At 47.6% G+C, this 16,910-nt stretch overlaps 1 protein-coding gene across 5 annotated transcripts; it reads left to right on the forward strand.

The window, feature by feature from the left end:
- The first annotated feature begins 24 nt into the window (after positions 1-24).
- Positions 25-16,205, forward strand: LOC143003990 (uncharacterized). 5 transcript variants are annotated; one of them, XM_076154810.1, is made up of 14 exons: positions 95-1,233; positions 3,993-4,877; positions 5,799-9,897; positions 11,261-11,600; positions 11,793-11,966; positions 12,077-12,171; positions 12,257-12,330; positions 12,461-12,506; positions 12,643-12,683; positions 12,780-12,850; positions 12,943-13,118; positions 13,605-13,696; positions 13,814-13,959; positions 14,062-16,205. In XM_076154810.1, the coding sequence occupies exons 2-13, from the start codon at positions 4,209-4,211 to the stop codon at positions 13,943-13,945; spliced, it is 6,009 nt and encodes a 2,002-aa protein (XP_076010925.1). In that variant the 5' UTR covers positions 95-1,233; positions 3,993-4,208; the 3' UTR covers positions 13,946-13,959; positions 14,062-16,205. The 5 variants fall into 5 exon arrangements, 3 of the variants coding, with proteins under 3 accessions (XP_076010927.1, XP_076010926.1, XP_076010925.1); XR_012963921.1 differs by lacking the exon at positions 14,062-16,205 and having other exon boundaries at positions 33-1,233; positions 12,943-13,131; positions 13,814-13,956; XR_012963922.1 differs by lacking the exon at positions 14,062-16,205 and having other exon boundaries at positions 33-1,233; positions 12,943-13,127; positions 13,814-13,956.
- The last annotated feature ends 705 nt before the right edge of the window (positions 16,206-16,910 follow it).

A 16,910-nucleotide genomic window follows, 5' to 3' on the forward strand; every position in this document is an offset into this window, starting at 1 on the left:
AACAAGGAAGGGTTTTTATAACAAATTTCAAAATAGGAGTAAAAAATGGCTACGTATTTTTGATTATCTACACAATAACATTTATTATTAGTATCATTATTATTATTAGCAATAGTATTGACAGTATAATGTAGTAGTAGTGGTAGTTGCACAGTAGGATTGGTATTAGTACTCGTATAAAATGCTGAATTATTAAGATCAAATAGTCTTTCCCGTACGATATTAAGTAGTAACAACACGCAAATACTAGTTAAATGTAATATTTATTTTTTAATAGTTTATACTAATTGAATATAACTTACAACAAAATGTGTATTATTGCATCTGTAAGAAATGATCACATACGATACTAGTTTTGAAAAAAGGATCAAGTATTCGTGTTTAACAACTCCCGCAACCATTAACGCCTCTAACCTATTAACTTTTTAATAAGTGTTGTCAGCTCCGCCCGCCCTTCTTTCCTCTCTCCCCCAATGGAATCCCGAGTCCCATTTTCTACACAGCGACGTAACATTTGATCTGATCTCCAAAAATCCAAGTAACCAGCAGCCTGTACTTGAGCCAAGTCGTCGCCATTTTATTAAGCGTCTAAATAGCCCTCCCCAATCGCCTATTATGAACCGCAATGAGATCCTGGTGCTGTGCTGTATTCACCGTTTTATCTCCTCCTCTGGCCACATGAAAATGGCCACGCATTGCATTCCCGCACACTGAGCTGCGAGCCTTCTTCAGCCCCGGGGACACACACTTTTGCTTTGCTTGCTGCAACCCTTCTTCCACACCTACACCCCCTCCAACAAGCCTGTGTGTGCGTGTGCGTAGGAAGAGCATAATTCCAGCCATTATTGCTGCTGGGAGACATGTAACTTTCCCCGGGAGAAGAAGTAAAGCAGCTAAAAAAATAAATAGGATCCAGCTCCGGTGTGAACAGCCCGCCACCTAGCTGCAGAGACGCGCCTACGGAGATCCGGACTGTCGACTGTATGATTATGAAAACATCCGCGCCAATGTTGTTGCACAGTGGGATCTGCTCTGCTCTGCTCCGATGACACCGAAACTCGCTTTTAGGAGGCAATCCAGGCAAGAGTTTGGTCTCAGTTATGTAATCGAAGCAACATCTTAACGCGACTCAAGCTGTTGGATCGGGTTTTGGATGCGAAAGGAGCGAGCAGGACAGCAACACCTTCACCTCCTTGCCCGTTGATCGCACTTGGTTCTGGGACGCGCTCTCGGGTAAGTAGCCTACGTAGCCTTATTACAAAATGTCATGGCAGTGTGTTTGAACGCGGGCAGGCCCCTGTCACCAAATCACGGCGGCTTGGTGACGGTTTGTGTGTCCGTTTGGAGCTAATCGTAGCGCTCGTTGCCGTGTGTTTCTATACGATCCGTCCGTCCACGGTGATCTGTATTATTTGAATGTTGCTGATCCAGCATACGGGGGAGCTGGCAGAGGGCAGATCTCCCCTCCACACACACACATCTCAAACACCACCAGCACATTTTCAAGCTACGTAGATCACACTTCCATGTTTACTTCCATCGGATCGGCCCCGCTGTGTGTGTGTGTGTGTGTATGTGTGTACATTTTAAACATTTTTTTTTACACCGCCTTAAATGTGGGGTATGTTTGATTTTTTTTTGGAGGGGGGGGGGAGGAGTGACAACAACTAACACGTGTGCGTATGTGTGGCCGTTTTTCTAAGTGCGACAGCGTCAGGCGGAGAGTGATTTGGTGAGGTGCGCAAAGTCATTATGGAGAAGGAAGCTCCTGTTGACGTCCTCGGTGAAGCAGCGGTAGGTTGCTCCAGTGCGGTAACACCCCCGCTGCTCGTACTGTACCTACAGTAGCAACATCAGTCAGCCTACGCAGCTGCGACCCGGGTACACAATGTACAACCAACACACTTCTGATACCCTAATTTTGTGTGGGTGTGTGTGTGTGAGTGAGAGTGTGTGCGAGAGAGGGAGAGACTCACGTGAGAAACTTCCCCATATGTGGAGTAAAAGCTGCTCAGCCTGTGAAGCTTCAGTATTCCGGGATGCCGTCACATAGCTGCCCTGTTAGTGCTGTTGTCAGGCAGATGATAACAGTGTATGTGTACTTATTGATGATAACACCGTCATGGGATGGCGATGATGGCTGGAAATACGGTGGGCCATTATTATGATTTAATCGTTGCCTTGGCGCTGCTGAGGAACCACACTGAGCACAGTGTCAAACCCACCCATCATCCTGTCACTGGAAATAGCTGCTGGTCTAATGTTAGAATAATTTTGAGTTATGTTGGAGAAGTGTAGTTCTGGAGAGTATTAAAGGCCATTAGTATGCACTTTGACTGATTCACCCTTTTAAGTTTAAGACCTGTCACACATTCCCTTCCTTTCATCTGTTTATAGTAGCACAGGAGTGTAAGTCAAGCTACTCCTCACACCCCTTCACTTTGCTCTTCATCATGAGGTGTCACAGGGCTGTATCGGTCGTGATAAAGGTGGCTGTAGTTATTTGTGGGGGCCGCTGTCTGTCTCTACACTCCTTTGATTTTTATTCTAAGGAGGTTTGGCTGCAGAAAGCTTTCCAAAACTGTTACATAACAGCAGTTACTGGAACAGATGTTGATTTCGCCTCAGTATGATTCAAGAAAAGAGCTTGGGTGTGGAGGGACCAAGAGGCAAAAGAGATACACCACTGTGCTCTCAAATGAAAACATTATCTGAGATGCTCTTGTACAGTAAGTTTAAGGGGCAGCTCAGTGCGTTGAGAGACAGACGAGCTGTTTCATAAGAGGCTCTCAGGAGGGAGCTGCAAGAATGCTTGGCAGGGTGTGTTTTATTAGAAAATGGATGAGTGTCTCTCTTAATGAGAGATTAGGATAAAGGGAGAATGACAGAAGACCTTGCTTTCCTTCGCTGCATTGAAACCTGGGCTGAGCACAGTAGGAGTGAGAGTGAAAGTTATGTTGAGAGTGAGAATGTTATTTTAGGGCGTGTTACTTGCCATAATGTCACATTAAAAGTCCATTTACAATGGGGTCAATGAAAAGCTTACTTGACTTAGAGGAAGCAATGGGAGGAGGAGGAATTTGCACTCCTTTCCAAAAATAAGTTTTACCCTTTCCTACGGATTTGTGTTACCACTACTGAAAGGGGAGGAGGGGAATGGTAGGACCGTGAATGGAGGGATTTAGGCTGGAGAGGAGGAAAAGAACGGAGCGGACGAGGAAATATGGTTCTGATTAACATGGATACAGTGCATGAGTTGACCACTTTACTGTGTGGTCTACTTAGAGAGGGAGAGAAAGAGAGAGTGAGCGGGAGAGCAGGAACGAGTGGATGCGTCTAATAGAGAATGCATGTGAAAGCTTAGTGCCAAACATGAAAAGGGGAGTTTCAGAGAGAAAAGAAAAGTACAGCAAAGGGAATGGTGGGAGGAGAGGTGCTGGTGGGAGTAGCTTAGAACAGAAGGCGCAAAGACAGTAGGAAGAGGAGGGGAGGAGACTGGATCAAGTGTGTGAATCGGTGAGGAGCTGATTGATAGACTTATTGATCTGGGGAGATGGGGTACACTAAGGATTAGATCATTTGCGCAGAGGTTGATGGAATGTGTGCTGTCTCCTCAGAGCTGCTGTTATTTACAGATTGTTAGGCACTCCAGGCTGTTTTTGAAGAATGTGAGTAGGCTTTTATTCCTGTTTGTGCAGACATTCTGTGAATCGGCAGCTACAAAGACGCTGATTGGCCCCTTGGGTTTTATGTATGATGAGATCATCTCTGTGGACACAGAGACTTTAGCACCTCTCTGTAGCTGCCTGCAGGAAGGGGACTTTCCCGTCAATTCCTGTGCTGCTGCTACTCAACATCTGAGCTCACTAAGATGACTAATCGCTGATCTTTCTCTCTCTCTCTCTCTCTCTCTCTCTCTCTCTCTCTCTCTCTCTCTCTCTCTTTCTCTTTCTCTCTCTGTGTATGTGTCTGTCTTGTCTTTTCCCTCCCAGCTCAAGTATAAAGGACAAGAGAGAGACATTTGCTGGATGACAGAACCAATCTGTAGTTGGACTGTTACAGCCCTTTTTGTGTAACTCTTCCAGCCTACACCTGTAGTCTGCTGTCTGCCCTTTTGACCCCACTCCAACCCCAAACCCTACGGGGCTTTTCTATAGTGTTATACTGGGAACCGTCCAGAACCCAGCTCCTCCCCCCTGACTTCTCTGATGGACCAGAGAGTGAAGGGGGGTACCCCTCCAACCACAAACTCCCCTCTGGGTCCCACTTCTCCACCTGAAGACTCAGAGCAGGAGCAAGGGACGGAGAAAAGGAAGAGAGGCGGGGGAGAGAATGGAGACATGGGGAAGACGGAGGAGGAGAGAAGAGGAGCAGGAAAGAAGAGGGAGGCTGACAAAGGGGCAGTTCTGGAGCTGCTCATAGAGGGGCGCTGTGGAAGCACAGGGCAGCAGCAGCTTCCGTTCTCTGGCAGGGAGCCTAGCTGCCCTGATGGGAATGTACGACTCCGGATTGGACTGGCCAAACGCACCAAGAAACGACCCAAGATCCTGGAGAGCTATGTCTGCAAGCCCACCATCAGGACTTATCAGAGACAGGGCAGGGGCGGATCGGTGAGAGGGGATGGGGAGGTGGGAGGCCAGCAGGGTAAAGCCAGTTCTGCCCCGGATGAGACAACCAGAGAGCAGCAATCAAAGCTGGATCCTTTCCAGACACTGTCTAAACAAACTGCATCTGCTGTCTCTCCACCACTTGCTCCATCATCATCTTCATTATCGTCGTCGTCGTCATCATCATCGCAGCCAAAGTTATTATCTTCAACATTTACGACAGCTTCAGCTCCAGCACCAGCCGGCCAAGGGACCAAGTCTGCCAAACAGGTAAGAAAGGAGCACGTTTGACTCACACACGTACAGTGATGACCAAAGCTGCCATTAGCTGTTGTTAACTCAAAATGGAAGTCTAAGGGTGGGTGGGTAGGAAAACAGGCAGAGCGACTGAAGGTATTCATAACCACTTAGTAATGCATTATTTATGCCGTTTATGTGCTGGAGCATTGTTTTGGTTTTAGTAGTCAACCACCCGGCCGGCTGCTGTGGTGCAAACTTACTGAGCTCTGTGCTCACTTGTAATAAGGTCCAATGATCTATTGTCTCAATACCTGAAACCTAAGCAGCACATTTAAGTAAACAGACCTATAAATAGGACAACAGCACAGCAACCATTTCGAGTTGTTACGGACACTGGCCCATCAGTTCCTATGACAATTACACCAGGGGGAGCTTATTGCTTTAGCTGCGCAAATGCCACTCAAGCAGCAGCTTTCCAAAATTACAGGACAAGTACAAAGTGCCAAGGCGTCTCATCTCTATTAGTGGTAATTTATAGCGACCAATAGTACAGCTTTCTCTCTCCTTTCTCTCTCTGCCTCATACTCTATATCTGTCTCTCTCTTCTATTTTTACATCCCCTCTTTTCTCTACCTGCTCTCATTTATCTTTCACCCCCCCCCCACCCGTGTCCCTTTCCCACTCCCGTTCTCTCTGTTTCTCTCCCTTTGTATTTCTCCTTTCTGTGTCAACCCTGTTCCTGTTTCCATCACCTCACTCTCTCCTTCTCCTCAGCGTGCCCTCCTTTCTCTGCCCGACTGAGTCATTTGTCCTAAGTCTCTCTTTTAATGGGCGGACAAAAACAAAGGCATTTTAGTTGTCGTGTCTTCGCCGTTGTCCTTCACTGTTGTCAACAGCAAACTAATGGGTGTCACAGCCGTATGACAGAGATTGCATGTTTACATCCCCCAGGTTCCCATCAAGCCGGCTGATAAGACAGAGGTGACTTCAAATGGATCATCAGAGAGGGTGAAGAAGGAGAAGGTTCCTAGCATCAATGGCCAGCCTGTCACCGCAAGAAACAAATCATCCTCACCCACAACAGAACAGACGGGTTCAACTAATTCTTCCACCCAATGTCTTCAAACCGTGTCAGCAGCTGAAACCAGGAGTGATGGAAATGCTTCTAAGAAACATAACGTTTTGGTGCAGGCGGGAAAACAGAAGGGACTGCTGAATGGGAAAAGCTTAGCCGACATCTTTGGTCCGCCTATTTCCTCAAATGTCAAAGTAGGAAAACACAGCAGCTTCTCCTCTGCTTCTTCAATGGACTCCTCAACAACAGCTCCAGTCTCCAGCAGCTCCCATAAAGAAAGCAGCCTGTCCCACAAGAGCAAGCCAGATCCATCCTCTCCCTCCGTGACTCCAAAACCACAGTCCTCCCCCACCGTCGATATCTCCTCCGGCCAGTCCCCCAAACTGGATCCCTCTCTGCAGCCGTCACCCGAGAAGAAGAGAGGCAAAGAGAAGAAAGCCAAGAAAGAGAAACGGAAAGAGAAAAAATCGAAGCGAGATAGAATGGACGCAGAAAGAGCCAAGAGTGAGAACAGGAAGGAAGGAGGGAAGAAGAAGAAAAAGGAGAAAGGGAAAAATGGCAAATTAAAGAGTGGTAAAGGCAAAGATGAAAGAGAAAGGAGTGATGATCCATGGAAAGACGAACTGAAGACTGAAGGAGCAAAGGTCGACAAAAAGAAGGATAAGCTTAGCCCGGAGAGACACGGAATGAAAGACAATAATGTAAAATGTGGTGAAACAGTGGATACTAGTAAACTGGACAAGGCCTGCAAGACTGCAAACCAAGGCAGACCAGAAGAGAGAGACAAGGCAGATGACACGTGCAAGCCAGTGAAACAAGCAGAACCGGCAGCAACAACAGGTGACACCAGTAAATCAAAAGAACTAGACATCCCAAGATATTCATCTGTGGCCCCAAGTCACCCCTTCTCTGCTCCTCCCTCTCTGCCAGCTCCCCCTCCCCGCGCGCCCATCTCTCCCCCAACTTCACACCATGAACAGGACAGTCGGCCGTTAAAGAAGCGTAAAGCCAGAAGGCCCAGTTGGACCAAACTGGTGCACCGTGCTCAAAGGGCAGAAAACCAGGATCCCCCTCCAGATTCCCATCATCCTTTACTCAATTTCCCTCAGAACTCCAAGACGTCCCTTCCTGCTAAGGCCTCAGTTCAGCAGACGGATGACTCACACCCAACTCTCTCTAGCTCCTCAACCACCTGCTCCTCTCCTCTCTCCTCTACAACAAAACCTCCATCTCCTAAGCAGAATCTCTCCAGCTCAGAACCTATCCTAGCTGCTCCTAGATGCCCGGGGACGCCAGCACGAAAGAGGGGCCGCCCAAAACTCAATACCTCTAGCTCAGATGAGCCGCCCCCAAGACTTTCACCACCTATTTCAACTGAGGGACCATCTGTGGGGTCTGAAGGAGTTCAGCAAGCCCCTGTGCTGGAGCCTAATCCAGTACTGCCGAGTGCACCTGAGTTTAAAGCCAGCCCCAGGAAGCGCGGCCGTCCTCCTAAACGACCTCTCCCCGAGGGTCAGAATCAAAGCCATGATAAAGAGATGAGCAAAGATTTTGATCCGTTTCAAAGGGGGAACAGGCAACTGAAGATCAGGAGGCTGATAAATGAAATGAAAAAACGAAAGAAGAGGAGATTTCAAAAGGGAATCGTGTCGGATTACGGAGGCAACGAGGGAAGAAGGAGCGGCGACATCTCCTCCAGGATGAGTAAATCCATAGAGGCCTCAACAGCACGCACGCTGTCAGCCCTGTCCTCCTCCTTCGGGGGTAAGCTGGGGCCTCAGATCAATGTGAGTAAGAGAGGAACCATCTATATGGGCAAGAGGCGAGGACGCAAACCTAAAGTTCAAGCAGCTAACCTAAATTCCAACTCCCAGAGGTCCGTTCAGCCGTCTCTGTTTACCAATCCCCCTGAAACCTCCCTGTTCTCCTCTAACCAACCTCAGGCTCCTCCCTCTCACCCCTTTCCCTCCCCGTCTCTCACCCACTCCAGTGGGGCCCAGAGTCCGTACAGTGAAGGCAGCCTCACAGAACCGACGTCCTCCCTGCTCTTTCCTCATCCCTTCTCCCTCCCTTCCCCGTCGTCCTCCTGTACCTCCCCCCGTCCTCTGTCCTCCTCGTCCCTGTCGCCCTTCCTGAAGAAGAGCTGCCCGTGTCAGGGAAGGCATCACTTCCCGTTCCACCAGTCGTCGTGTAAGCTTTCCTGCCCCACCCCTCCTCTGCATCATACTCCCAGCTCTCCTGGCCACCTGAAAGAGGCCACTCCGTCCCCCAGGAGCGAGTCGCACAGCGAAGAGACATTACCCAGCGATAGTGGGATTGGAACGGATAACAACAGCGTCTCTGAGCGAGGAGAGATGAGGGGAGCTCAAGGCATGATCAGGATGGGTCAGGGGTCAGGAGTGATTTTTGGGGGTCACAGACACGCCTCCTCTCTGGTGGACCACCCTTCCCCTGTCTCCTCATCTCACTCTCACATACCCAGACACACAAACCACATCACCAATTCAGCTGCTGTGGAGCGGCACAGAGACAGACACAGACACAGACGGAGGGAGTACGACTGTTCCACCTCCTGCGCTTGCATCTGTCCGTGCCCCTGCCCAGGACATAACAAGTGCACTCATTCGGACTATTATTCTTGCCTCGCAATGAAGAGACAAAAGAATAAGCATAAGAAAAAGCATCACCAGCTGCACATGCAGGACCCCGAGTTTCTGGCTGAACTAGAAGATCTGATCGGTCAGTTTAGTGAGGTCCATATTGGACGGCAGAGCTGGGCGAGGACAGGAATGGGGCAGGGCTTTGACGGGAGAGGGACTGCTGCTGGAGGAAGACGACATCACTCCTCCTCCTCACACCCCCTCCGCTCCAACATCTTCAGGATCAACCTGAATGGCTTTTACTCGCCTCACCCTTCGCCTTATTCCGCTCCTTCCTTCTCCCACCAGCCTTTCTACCCCTGCCAGCCAGTGCATTGTAACAGGAAGCCAGACCGCAGGCAGTGTGGGTGCCCATCAAAGTTCCAGGAGACCATTGACAACATAGGCTTCTATGGCAGCTACCCTCCAACCACGACGCTTTACCCCCACCTCCCCGGCTCCTACCCACTGCCGTCTCCTCACCAGTATGCTTCCCATCAGCCCCACCATGCCCACTTCCTCCTCAACCCAGCCAGATTCCACAGGCGAAGGAGTAGGTTGCTGAGGGAGGGAGGCTTAGGAGGAGACGGCGAGGGAGATATGGGAGGAAGTAGCGGAGCCGGGTTCACGTCCAGCCTCTCCTGCGGCTGCGGGAGGAGTGAACACAAACACAAACACAAACACCGCCACCGGCACTGCGAGCAAGATGTGGACGAGGAGTTGCATGAGGATGAGGAGGAGGCCGGTATAGAGAGAGGCGGGTTGAGTAGTTCAAAGCAAAGGTCAGGATTCATTGTGGGGCAAGCAGAAGTAGGAAGGAAAGGGACAAGAGGATTGGGAAGCATGGGGTCGACAGAATCACCTTGGTCATGCGAGAATGGAAACGACTCCTTTTCCTCTGCTGCTGCTGCAAGCATCTCATCCTCCTCCTCCTCAGCAGAGAGGTTCAAGCATATCGCCCTCACCTCACCGGGGCTGGGGTCCTCTCACCTGTCCTCATTCGGAGGGGGCTGGGATGGCCTGGGTCAGTCCTGGATGAAGTTCGGGGGCCGAGGAGGGTCAGGATTTGGAAGCTCCAACCCCTGCAGGAGAGCTTTCAGTGGGGAGCAACACACAGGCAGAATGATGGTGTCAGATGTAGAGGAGGAAGATGGAGAGGAGGAGGATCCCCACCAGACCCCACAGTACAGGACTTCCCCAACACACACCAACCTCTTCACCTCTGCCATGGCATCAGGTGGGCGGGGCCTGAGGAGTGGGTTGGGGAGTAGGAATGCAGGAAGTGGAGACAGGTGGAGGAGAGAGCAGCCGGCCTGGACAGAGAGGAGAGAAGCAGGTAAGGAAGGATGAATGATTGGATCCATAGATGAGTTTTTTGAATGGCAGAACATTTTAATATGTAGCATTTTGACAACTGAGATTATATACAAAATCCAAATCGGCGATGATTAAAAGAAGAATGATAGTGACCAAACTGTGACAGAAAGCTGAGCAAATGATTCTTATTCCAAGAGTCTCATTTCCTTTGCTGTGCCGGGACAGATTTTCATATTCACTCCCGTATTCACTGTGGAGCTGAGATAGTAATTGCTTGCTTGATGTAGTGAAATCACTGCCTTTCCTCAGGTGCTGTTGAGCAACACATCAAAGTCTGGAGAGTGTTTTGAGAGGAAATCAGACTCCGTTCTTTTTATAGCCAATTTCTAATTCCCTTGACTGAGCAGTGGCCAAGCTTGACACATGGGCTGACACACACGCAAACACACACACGCACACACACACACACACACACACACACACACACACACACACACACACGTATACTCTCATGCATTTAGTCAGTTCCCATTCTCTTTGTTGGAAGTTTTAGGGAAGTATCTTGATGTGAATCTGACAGAAAGTCTTCCCGGGCTGTAGTGAACCGCACGCAGTCGCAGCCCATGGCTACCCAGTGAACACAGTCATTAGTTAACCACCAGATTGGCTATTTAAAGCCTGGCCTCTGCCTCACTGCTGGCCAACGGGGCCTATTTGACTTGGAAAAATCCAATAGGGAAAGAGTGGTCAGTGTTGTCAGGGACTGTGGAAAATAGAACAAAAAGATACATGACCTCAGGAGGAGTGATTGATGAAGGGATAGCATGGAGGTCAGAATGAAGGCAAAGAGTGGGCGAGGGGAGAATGCAGTTTTCGGGAGGAGTGGAATACATTTGACATCAGTGCATCATCTAACTAAGCACATATGTGTTTGAAGTTCCAGCACGCTAGCATGGATGGACTTGTACCCTTCCCTCTCTTCCTCTGGGGCTTTGGAGATTGGAGTTCATATTAACTGAATGTGTGCAAGAGTGCATACGTGTGCATGCTCACATAACAAAATATGCACGCTGCGCTGTATTTATCCCCATTCTTGCGGTTTTTGGAGTCTGTGTGTACATAAATCACTCGTTAATGCTTTTCCCAGAAATGATCTGGCCAGAGGAAATGTTGTGACTCACCTAATCTGTGGCCCATCTGCATGACTCAGCCTAGACTGGCTTCACCTCACACCTCCTGCTGGCTCAATCACTGATCCACATCTGTCTCATTTCCTCTCTGCCACTTACTCCCCCCCCTCCCGTGCCTCCCTCTCTCCCTCCCTCCTTCCTTCCCTCCTTCCCCCCCTCTCTCCCTCCCTCTTTCCATTCCAATGACTGCAGGTTTACAAGGTGACTCGAGAAGCTGGGGGCAGCAGAAAAGTGTGCCAACGCCAGACGGTGTGCCGGTGAAAACTAAAAGAAGACCAGGGCGGCCCAGGAAGCATCCACTGCCCTCCGCTGTATCTTCCCCCACACACTCCTCGTCATCACCTGACCTCGTGCCAGAACGCAGCCACAACAGAGAGGGGAGAGATGTGGGCGGGAGGAAAGAAGACAGAGAGCCAGAGAGAGACATAGGAGGAGGAGGTGACACAGCACATCAGGTGACTAAGTTGGTACTGCAGGCTAAGAGGAAGAGAGGACGGAAGAGAAAGCACTGTGACTCTCCCTGTTATCAAAGGTAAACACTCACCACTGCATGACAAAGCACCCCAGTTATGCTAGTATGCTTACTGTCAAAATACAACCAAGCCCCTCACTACTGCTATATTAACCCACTGCTTTCAGCACTGTGTGCTAAACCAGTGCCTTCTCTCTCTTTCTCTCTTTTTCTCTCTATCATTCTATCTCTCTCTTCTTGCTTTCATTTTAGTGTTGCTGAGGATAAGTCAGAGTGCGACGCCCTGCCTGAATGTTTTGGCCAGTCAGACACTGATCTGGCTCCGACACAGCTAGTAAGCGTCCAAAGGGAGGAGAGAGCCGACGGTCCACCCAGGAAGACGTTTCTGCGGGCAGGTCTTTACTCTGATGACTACAAAATGGCAGAGTGAGTCCACTGAGCATCAGAGGAACAGATTTGAGCAAATAAACACTAATTAATGTCCCTTATCTTATCAGTTTCCTTTCTTGATCTGTTGTTGTCTGTTCGTTTCCTAGTCCCCCCTCCCAATCGCAGCAGGTTTGCAGAGAGAACCTCGAAGACACACCAGGGGAGAAGGAGTACAGCCTGTTACCTGCTCCAATCCATGTTGGTGAGTTTGTCGACACACCACTGCCATTGCTGTTGTATGTAATCATTTCCTGATCACTCAGCTAAACTCCCTATGCCTCCCCCAGGGAAATATCTGAGGTTGAAGCGGATTCATTTCCAGTTGCCCTATGATGTTATGTGGCTCTGGAGACACAACCAGGTACAGTAGATCTCTGTAATACAGCATCACAAAGTCAGAAGGTCCAATCATAATTCAGATTTGTATGTACATTTTACACATTGTTGCAGTGAAAGTACCAGGATGTTAACCTCTTCTTGTTTCGTCGCAGCTTTACAGGCAGCCTGCTGTCCCCCTGAAGAGGAAGAGACGTTACTGTGAGTTGCCGTTTCATATTTGTGATGTTCAGGATCACTTGATGAGTGGCAGTCAATACTCACATATCACATTCTGTCCAGCACTTCCTCTTTTCTTATTTGTTTACCTACTCACTCCATCTCTCCATCCACTCAGGCCGACTGAAGGAGAAGAGTCTGTCCTCGCATCAGACAGCGGTGAGTTTGTGACGCTGGAAGGTTTCATCCCAGCAAAGCATACAACATAGTAGTAGTATGTAAAATCTTCATGTGTCCTCCCATTTGTTTTTACAGGAAGAGAGCTCCAGTGACATCACCAGCCTCTTTCCTCACCTCGACATGGAGCCTTTGACCAGTAGCGAGAGGTATGGAAAGAGTGGAGCCGTTCACATTTAAAGCAGCAAAACTGTTGAATGCGCCGTTACCCAACTAATGTCAACGTCATTGCTTTTCTCAGGAGCTTTGTGGTGAAACATCAAGTGTTCCTCATGAGGAACTGGGAGCTGGTGAGAGACAGACAGATCCGTCTGAGGGTAGACAGGGAGAGGGAGAGAGACGCAGAGGAAGAAGACGAGGACACGGTAGATCTGTCCTATGATGGCGTAATTGGGGACGACAGCCACATCAAGTCAGGTCCATGAAGCAAGTGTGTGTGTTAGTTTTTGTTTCTGTAGGTGTTTATGTATGCATACCTGTATGCGGTCCAACTGTATACATTTTCACTTTTAATTTACAGACGTCACTTTTTGTCAGTGTCTGTCTTTTATTTTATTTGTGCCAGCGTGCGTGTCTGTGTGTGTGTGTGTTGTGCTTACTGCCCGTCCTGCTCATATTTGGCTCGCCTCTCCATATCATACTCAGCAGTATAAACTAAGTGGTTTTCCAACCACAGAACGTCAGCCTGCAGAAATGTTTCCCCATTTCTGTTATCCACTGCTGGTGTCCAAGAACCCAGCAAGCATCAGCTTTACCCATTAACAATGAAACCACACTGTTTCCATCAAAGCCTGTGATCAGAATCGAAGGGAAATAGAACTGTAAAGGACAGAAATGATGCTGTGGTCCCCATGTTCTGTACCATCGTCACTAACGTACACTGTGTGACCCCTGACCCCTCAGATCAGCCTGTGGGGGCGGAGGAGACGGTTATCAACAGTGACCCCCACTATCAGAGTCAGGACGCGTCCAGCCCGCTCACTGCCAGCCCCGATGTAAGTACACAGAGAATATATTTAGCTTTACCACTGAAAATAGATTCTCGCTCGCAAAATTTCCCCAGGGATCAAAATCTGCAACTGCAGTTCGTTATGCATACTTGTTCACCACAGCCCACCAAAACCCTAAACAGACAAGAGGAGGAGGAGAGAGAGGATGAAAAACGAGGAGAGGAAGAGGTTTGCAGCAGAGAACAGAGGAGGAAACGGTTGAATGACTTACTTATGACCCTGCAGCATTCATAAGCTAAAGGAAAGAGGTAGGCACAGTATCAAATAGTGATGTGAGTGTAGGAACACAGAAGGAGAGAATCTGGATGATCTATTGCATTTCTGACAGTGTCTCTCCTTTGTACGTGTAGGTGGGACCACTCTGAGAAAGGGACGAGGCCCACCACTGAACAGTTGGAGAGGAACCGATGTCACGCTGCTGCTACTGTAGTCGTGCCGCAGAGAACAAGTGAAAAAGAGAAGAAGCTGAAGAATCATACTGACAGAAAATGCAAAAAAAAGAAAAAAAAGACATCTCACACACTAACAGATGAGTGTGTTGAACCTCGCGCTCTGAAGGGCATCACACCAAGGATGAAACCATGGCAACGTAATCCTTTGTCCAAGCGGCGAGCGATGAGAGAAACACAGAGATAAACTGTCCCGGAAGAAGAAAAAAAAACAGACCAGCTGAAATGAATTTGCACTAGTGCTAGACTGAAAAAGCACACAAAAGACTGAATGCTGAGCGAACACCCTATACACACACCTACACACACATACACACACACACAAACACACACACTTTGGCACCTTAAACAAACTGGGGAAGAAATCTAAAGCGGGCATATATGGTACTGGTGTTTCAGGTCTGAAGTTGGAATGGAACGTGTCCCTGGGCCTTTAGCGGGTCAACACCACGTTTACTCTTTAACAAGATGTCAAAGCAGACATTGTTGTTTGCCAGTGCAGATTTGAGAGATGACATAAGGAGGAGAGTGGCAGTTAAAAAAAAGAAAGAAGGAAGGAAAACAAAAGGGTTGACACAGTGTTATGGTTTCCTTCACTTCTTCACCAAGACAGTGTCTGCTATGTGCCAGCGAGCAGGCAGGCAGGGGGAGGGGCAGGGGGAGGGGGCGGGCTTAGCCATAGGAATTTTGGCATCGCCGCAAGAGAATTTGTAATGAGGTTTTAAGAAAGACGTTATTTTTTTGAAAAGAGCTCCAGTACTCTCTACTAAAGAGACGGACAAATATATTAAAGATAGGAAAGTTTATGGTGGAGTATTTTCAGTATTGCTTCCTGGGGGAGGGAGGGAGGGGATAAAGTGTTTTTGTTTACTGCAGACTGCCTTTTGAGAATGTTTCGCTCTTTGCTTCAGAGCATTGACAATCAGAATGTCCTAGGGGGAGGAAAGGGAAAAGAAAAACCAGAATTGATTTACCCCAAATGCTCTGTAGAAGTGCCATGTTGTCTTGTGTACGTACCTAAGCGAACTCATGCAGTCTTTAAAAGCAATATCTCCTGTGATAAGGACTATATAATGACTTCCTTTGTTGTTGTTTTTTTTAAAGTTGTGAATATTTGGGGAATGGAGGTCATGTTTCTGTACAGATACACCATAGATTGCTGTCATTATTGGAGCGTCGGGCTGATCCACTCAGTGGAAGTAATCATAGTTTAGTTCCATGTGAATGTACATAGAGAGAACTGTTCCCCTTCTGTCAACAGTAGCATCTAAAGTTAGTATCACACATTACAGTACTATTGGGATTATACATCATTAATAATCAGAGCTTTCATTTTACTAAGATGTTTTTAATAAATGATATAACTGGCCAATATGATAGAGCAAACATTTCTGCTTAAAATTGACTATGATTGTATATGATTTTTTGTAGAATACATAACTTGTCTCTTTTTTAGTTGAGTGTACTTTTGGTTTTTTATTGGTCAGACAATCAGTGACAGTGAATTCGTTTTTTTCCAGTGTTAAATTTTGCTCTCCTTCAGTAGTGTGGCTTCTAATAACAAGCCAAGAAAGTGCAATTTCTTTGACTGTTTACATACTGTATGTATATTTTTCTCTTTCCTTTTTTAACTAAGAGCACTACGTTATTGCCAGTGAATGATTAACTTTATAGAAAAGGTATATATACAGAGTTATTTATCTAGCTTGCATGATGTAACCTTTGCCTATTGCCTCTGATAACATGCATCCAAAAAACAAAAACATCATCAAAAACTATTATAACTCAATGCCATAGAATGTCAGTCAAACTTTTGCCTCTATATCCATAATAATAAAAGCATTTTACGTCTACTACTAAACCCTCTAAACTCTGGCACATCACTTCCTTGTTGTTGTGATTGTTTGGCGAGTCATGGCGGTGACTGCAGCGATGGTAATCAGCTTGTGCTAACAGTGCTATCTAGTGGTATGAGATTGTATATCTCATTGTGTTGTCCTCCATAACGTCCCACAATGGAGGCCGCTATTGGAACACAGTTACAAGATGGGGGAGGGTAGCTGCTCACCCTGGAGACGTCCCTCTGTTTTTTGCCCTTCACAATATCTCCGGACATCCAGGGATCTTTTAATCCACATAAAGGGGAATCTCATGGAATGTGTTCTATTTACTTGGAAGGATGGGGAATATAGAAGAAGAAGAGGAAGAAGAAAACATCCCTTTAATGGTGCAGGATATTAAGATGACATTCAAAATAGATGGGGACTTGAGCATATACAGTACCTCAACCGAGGCTGAATAAGCCCTCCACTTAATGTGTCGTTCTAATAATATAATGGAGAAAGAAAGGACTCTAATGCAAACAATATTTTTCTGGCCCCATTTGTTACTGGACAGCTATTTCATTAATGTGAGCGCCTGTCCGAGCATATTCATATATATCATTTTTTATTCTGCCAGATCCAGATCCCAATCAGGACTCAGACCAAATTGCCCATATTGATAGTCCCATGTTGATAATCTTGTTTTTTTGCATTGAGGTTCAATAAACATGGGATGAGACATTATTATCCATTGTGTGAGCACGTACTTGATGGCTTTGAAGTTAGCAGTAGCAGAAGGTTGGGCTCGTTATCAGCAAGTCAGCACCCTTCTTCTTCACCCACGATGTCTCCAGAGGGCTTGAATTCTAGTGTCCTAAAAGCTTAAAGCCTGCCAAGATGTGTGGGTGGCTGGAAGAGAACAGAAGG

The sequence above is a fragment of the Genypterus blacodes genome, unplaced genomic scaffold (assembly GCF_046128005.1).
Source record: "Genypterus blacodes isolate CSIRO-AG114 ecotype Tasmania unplaced genomic scaffold, CSIRO-AGI_Gbla_v1 ptg000063l_1, whole genome shotgun sequence".
NCBI lineage: Eukaryota > Metazoa > Chordata > Actinopteri > Ophidiiformes > Ophidiidae > Genypterus > Genypterus blacodes.